Raw genomic sequence first — 6,445 nt, forward strand, 5'->3', positions numbered from 1 at the left:
TTCTCTAAGGGTTTCCAAGTTTGTAAGGAAGCTGACTGCCACATCTTTCTCCTGCAGAGCAGCTGGTGGGTTCTAACCACTGACCTTTTGGTTAGCAACTGAGGACTTAACTGTTGCACCACCAGGGCTCCTTGATATAAACATTAGAGTCCCTATAATAGCTGACAGTTTACAGACATGAGACTCTAAGTGGCCAACAATCTTATCATGATACAACCTGTAAGGATGGTTGTCTCAGACCAACCTTGTTATAGGACTCTGCTATGGGGAAAAGATAAAGCTTTGGTCTCAATGTGGTGTACTGAATGGGGCATTCTATTGTGTTGTGTAAAAACTGTTTTCAGTTCTGATTTCTCAACCTGAACGTCATAGAATCTGTTCCTTTTGTGGAGGGTCCAAGTCTTCTCTTCAGTCTCCTCATGGCTGACTTCATCTCCTGGTTCCTCAGGGTGTAGATCATGGGGTTCAGGACAGGGATGATGACAGTGAAGGTGATGGAGACAGCTCTGTCCATGGGGAGGGCAGTGAAGGGCCTGGCATAGACATAGATGCAGGGCACAAAATGCAGGGTCACCACAGTGATGTGGGCTGTGCAGGTGGAGATGGCTTTCCTCCTTCCCTCTCCAGTGTGAGACCTCAGCATCATCAAGATGACAGTATAGGACACCAGGATAAGGACAAACCATAATGTAGTGACCAGACCATTGTTGGAAATCATCAGGAGTTCAAGAGCAAAGGTGTCTGTGCAGGCAAGTTTGAGGACCTGGGGAACATCGCAGTAGAAGCCATCAATAACATTGGGTCCACAGAAGGGGAGTGGGAGCAAAAGGGAAATCTGTACGATGAAGCGGACAAAGCCCCCCACCCAGGAGGCCACAATGAATGCAGTGCATCGCCCCCTACTCATGATGGTCACGTAATGTAGGGGCTTGGAAATGGCCATGTAATGATCAAATGCCATCACAGAGAGAGAAAAAATGTCTGCTCCACCAAGGAGATGAAAGAAAAACATCTGTGTGATGCAGCCATTGAAGGAGATGGTCTTTGTCCTTGAGAAAAGGTCTCCTAGGACCTTTGGAGCAGTGATGGAGGAGAAGCATATGTCCAAGACAGAGAGATTGCGGAGCAGGAAATACATGGGTGTGTGAAGGCGAGACTCACACGTGACAGTGACCATGATGGCAATGTTTGCTAACACAGTTGTTACATAGACCGCAGATAAAAAGAGAAGGAAGAACAAGCTCAGCTCTTGAGACTGGGTAAGTCCACAGAAAATAAATTCAGGCACCCTGGTATAATTTCCCAGGGCCATTGGATAGTTTCCTTCTCCATGTACACCTTTGAAGGAAGTAATAATATTACTAAAACAATGAAATCATGTAAAGGTTATTTGTTTTATAGAAATTGAACATGCAGAGAGGTTTTTTCAGTCACTTGTTCTTCATGAACTTGCTGTGTAACATGAGTTCTGCTTCCCCCAGTTCCCTTATTGATACAAGGAGACATGGACTAGATAATTAGTTGTCCTACTATGGTCAGTGGGGGCCTGTGGGTTCTGTAGAGCTCACTCCTAGAGGTTGCTGAGGAAGAGATTGTAAGGGATGCTTACTGGAATGATCTGTGGGTTCCATATACTTTGGTGAATAAGAGCAGCTCTGATTTTATTCACATGTACTTTGTTTCTATGGCTTAATAGACTCGAAAAACATTGAAATAAATCAATTCTCAGATACCCTTCAGTAACAACATTGTATGAATCTGTTTAGCATATTATAGTTTTCAAAGCTACTGAACATGTAATTGCAATAAAATTTCCCAACAGATCTCTGAGATTAGAAGGGAAGGTGTTACTATTACCAGTTTTGAAACTGAACTTAGTAAGGGTGGGTCAGTTTTCCATGGTCATACAGTAGATTGGTTGGAGAGGGGGACGATGACAAAATTTTCCTCATTTCCACTGTACTATAGTGCTTGTCAGTTTCAGAATACATAAATTCAAGTATAATATGTGTAAGGAAATTTTTACAGATTTTTTTATGGCACTTTCAGTGTTGGTTTTATCACCTCCTCCTATTCCTTTCTGCATCACAATGGAATTTTAGACCATTCCCTTCTGTTACCTTTCAGAAATCACAAGTATTCGCTTTAATTTTTTATTCCGTGAGTACTCAGGGGTTGGGAGTAAATAATGTGTTTAATGCAAAAAAGATGGGTAGGATCGTGGTGATGGGAACAACCATGTTCATGAAGAAGACAGTGAAGATCCAAATATATCTCTGTCTCCATTCCCATCCCTTTCCTGGTCCCCATACCCATGTCCATTCCCATATCTATCATCTCTCTATTTGTCTGTCTATCTATCTAATCTACCTACCTGTCATCTACCTATCTACCTATTTACCTACCTACCTACCTACTTATCTATCTATCTATCTATCTATCTATCTATCTATCTATCTATCTATCTATCTATCTATCTATCTATCTATCTATCTATCTATCTATCTATCTATCTATCTATCTATCTATCTATCTATCTATCTATCTATCTTCTATCTATGTAATCTATCTATATCTATCAATCATCTATCTACCTGTCTGTCCGTCTTTCTGTCCATCCACCCATCTGTCCGTCCGTCCATCCATCCATCCACCCACCCACTGTTTCATCCATTCACCCATCTGTCCATCATCAATTTATCACTCTTCCACGCATCCATGCATCCACGCATCCAGGCATCCACCCATCCACCCATCCACCCATCCACCCACCCACCCATCCACCCATCCACCCATCCACTCTTCCGTCCATCCACCCATCCACCCATCCGTCCATCCGTCCATCAATTTATCACTCTTCCATCTGTCCGTCTGTCCGTCCGTCCATCCATCCATCCATCATCAATTTATCTATCTATCACATGAAATGCAAGGTTATCACAATGATGTAGTCAGTACACCATTTCCTCCTGCCTCCTTCCTATAAAAGTTAAGCAGTGCATGTTAAGCTTAGATTTTTCAATTCTTGACAGAGTAAAAATCAGTAAAATGATGTGAGCATAAAATGGAAGCAATGGTTCCCCCGTCTCACCCCACGGATTGTAGGTACACATACTATAGAGTCCTAGTTGTGGGGGAAGCAGTAGATTCAGCTGAGAGATTTTTCAATTCATGATATGTTGCCTTTTCTAGTCAGACATCCACGTTTTTTTGCTTGCTGATCAATTCAGAAATAATAAAGTTCCTGAGAGGCTTAAGTGGTTTGTAGGTGATACAGCAAGCTAGGGGTGAGGTCAAAATTTGACTTTCAGCTGGATGCATTTTCCACTCCACACAGCACTTCAGGAATTTCTGAGAAGACTTACTGTGGTGGCAGTGGTGACAAAGTTAACTCACAGGGGAAAAAATCACACTCAACCAAGCATCTGTCTGTCCATCTGGCACCGCTATAGATAGATGGTCCCCAAATCAGTGCCCAGATGGGAAGCATAGTGCTTGGTTTGTGTAAAGACAAGCTTTGAGAAGGGAGAGCCTTTGGAAATTATATGACTAAAAACCCAAAACACACGTTGCCTCCAATTTTCCCTGGAGAATGTGTCTGTGTGTCTTGTTTCCTCAGTCCATTCAGTCTGCGTGGGCACAGCCACCTCCATAGCAGGTACGGATCGGAGCACATTTCATTCAAAAAACACAAACAACTTACCTCCCATGGCAAGGAAACAGGCCATTGTGTAAAAAAGCTCTCACGAGGATTCTGTTTTCTTCTTTTTTCTCAATTTTTCCCCTTCTCTGTAACCTCAACTAAACCCTTATAATCTCTCCTTAGATTGTTGTGCTGGTTTCCTAACTTGTCTCCCTTTTTTCGGTCTAGTTTTTCTCTAATTCATCCTTTTTCCTGTTTACAGAAATATCTTTATCAGTCATAAAACTGACTATGTTATTCTTTCATTTCAAACTTTTCGATGGCTCCCTATTATGTACTCAATCAAGGTTAAACTTCTTCTATAGCATATAAGAATTTCCTCTGTCTTGATATTATATGGTGCCCTGTTTCCTTTGACCCCTGTTTCAGAGGCTCAAGCTTTATGCAGCTTATGCTGGTCTTCACCTCTGTATCTGGTGTTCCTGCTGCCCCCTCTTCCTGCCATGGTCCCCTCATTCTCAGAACCTTCCACCCCTCTGTGTTGGCACACGCTGATCCTTCAATCCTTAGGTCCAGGTTTACTTCTCTGTGGCAGCTTTCCTGACACCTTCAGCAAGATCCCTCCTTTGTGACTCCATCGTTATTTGAATGGACTTCTCTTCTGGCAGGAGCCCTGGTGGTGTAGTGGTTAAGCGTTTGGCTGCTACCCAAAAGGTTAGCAGTTAAAATTCACCATCTGCTCCTTAGAAACCCTATGCGATAGTTCTGCAATGGCAAAGGGTCTCTTCTGGCACCTGTGACAGTTTCTTGCACCTATTTTCTTATATATCGCTATCTTCTTAGTTCAATATAATTTTCCTATTAAACTTCAACTTCATCCTGTCTGCTTAGTGTTTTGTTCATCCTAATATTGTCAAAGCCTTTCCTGGCACTTGATAGGTGTTAATAAGTTTTTTCTGAATTAATGAATAAATGTAGCTGACTTATTTATGTTGTCAGTGAATGTGGGTGAGAGAGAGGGGCCATGATGAACACAGGTTAAGAAATACTTTTGTAATGTCTTTGGCTTGGCCTCAGTGATGCCAGATAGAGATTTGTTTTCTTATCCAGCCTATAAAAAACTGTGACATTGAGACAGTCATTTCCCTTCTCCCCCACCTCAGATCCTTCATTGTGAAATGTGGAGGTAGCCTAGTGTGATGCATGGGGACAATGCCAAGAGCTTTCGAGTGGGATGCTCCTGGGTTGGAATCCTGCCTCTCCCTTCTTTGTTACCCGGAGAAAGTCCTTTAATTTCCTCTTCTGCAAACTGGAATGCATAATATTTACTTGTTTGGGTAGTGTGAAAACGTAAATATGATGATATTTGTAAACAGCAAAAGACATACATAATAGGCGTTCAGTAATCTTGGTTCTTTTCCCATTGCACTGAAAACAGTTCTTTTCCCATCTGTTCTGCCTCTCACCAAGGGTTATTTATGAAGATACTTGTAAAGTATAAAATGCTATTCTAAAGAATGAGAGCTTCTCTTTAAACAAGCGTGCTTATTTTTGTTTCAGTGAACTGGTCATGAATCGACTAAGTGGACCAGAAGCTTTGAGGCTGGGTCAGTGGTCTCAAGAATAAGGATCTGGATCAAAGAGGAGGGAGACCTGGTGAGTCACCGGCAATGGGTGAGTATGATGTTGACCTTGAAACCTTAATCTATTGTGAGGAAGTGGTGGGTTACAAACATGCTTTTTTAGTATCTTCTGATCTTGTAGAAAGAGGCTCCATGAATTCCATGGAAAAATTCTAATGTGGCACAAAATATGTCCCTTATATGCAACTCAAGTGTTCTATTGAGCACAAACTGCCTTCTCTTTACCATGCTGACCCTCTTTCTGTGACTGTCTCTTTTTCTTTTTTGTTGTGCTTTAAGTGAAAGTTTACAGCTTAAGTCAATTTCTCATACAAAAATTTATACACGTATTGTTATGTGACATTAGTTGCAATCCCCACAATGTGACAGCACCCACCCCCTTTCCACCCTGGGTTTCTTGTGCCCATTCAACCAGTTTCAGTCCCTTTCTGCCTTCTCATCCTGCCTCTGGACAGGAGTCACCCATTTGGTCTCATGCATCTGCTTGAACTAAGAAGCAGGCTCTTCGTGAGTGTTATCCTGTCTAATCTTTGTCTGAAGAGTGGGCTTCTGGAATGGTTTTAGTTCTGGGTTAATAGAGTGTCCAGGGGCTATGGCTTCGGGGGTTCCTCCAGCCTCAGTCAGACCATTAAATCTAGTCTTTTTACATGAATTTGAGTTCTACTCCACACTTTTCTCCCGCTCCATCAGGGACTCTGTGTTGTGGCTGCCTCTTTTTTATTAAGACCTTCCTAATTCCTAATATTTAACATTCACTATTTTCTGTCAGTTAGCTCTCTAACTATTTTTATTCTCATTATATTTTATTCATGTGTAATTCAGAAAGTCTTACATGCTGACAGTCTAACGTACTTACCTAAACCCTTCAGTATCCAACCATGAATTTACACCATCTGGTACTGGGACCTTGGCTCCAGCGTGTGTGATGCTGGGGAAAACACCGTGTTTGCAAGCGAAGTCCTTTGGAAGATTAGTTATTCCAGACTATGATGTCTTCTCTTCACGGTAGAAATTTGGACCAGACTCAAAGAGTCACACCATCATGGCTTTCCAGCCTATCCCAAAGTATTCCTGCCAGGTGCACTAGTCCCTCAGGTCCAAGCTTAATTTAAGAGTTAGCAAGGGGAATTTTATCGGGTGCGACTGTGAAATAGAATGG

The 6,445-nt window shown here is 42.1% G+C and overlaps 1 protein-coding gene across 1 annotated transcript; it reads right to left on the bottom strand.

Moving 5' to 3' along the window:
* Positions 1-245: 245 nt before the first annotated feature.
* LOC100664591 (olfactory receptor 4D11-like) lies at positions 246-2,871 on the bottom strand. Its single transcript, XM_003419520.3, has one exon. The coding sequence runs from the start codon at positions 1,310-1,312 to the stop codon at positions 341-343; it is 972 nt and encodes a 323-aa protein (XP_003419568.2). The 5' UTR covers positions 1,313-2,871; the 3' UTR covers positions 246-340.
* Positions 2,872-6,445: the final 3,574 nt, after the last annotated feature.

Source organism: Loxodonta africana, chromosome 7 (genome assembly GCF_030014295.1).
Source record: "Loxodonta africana isolate mLoxAfr1 chromosome 7, mLoxAfr1.hap2, whole genome shotgun sequence".
Lineage (NCBI taxonomy): Eukaryota > Metazoa > Chordata > Mammalia > Proboscidea > Elephantidae > Loxodonta > Loxodonta africana.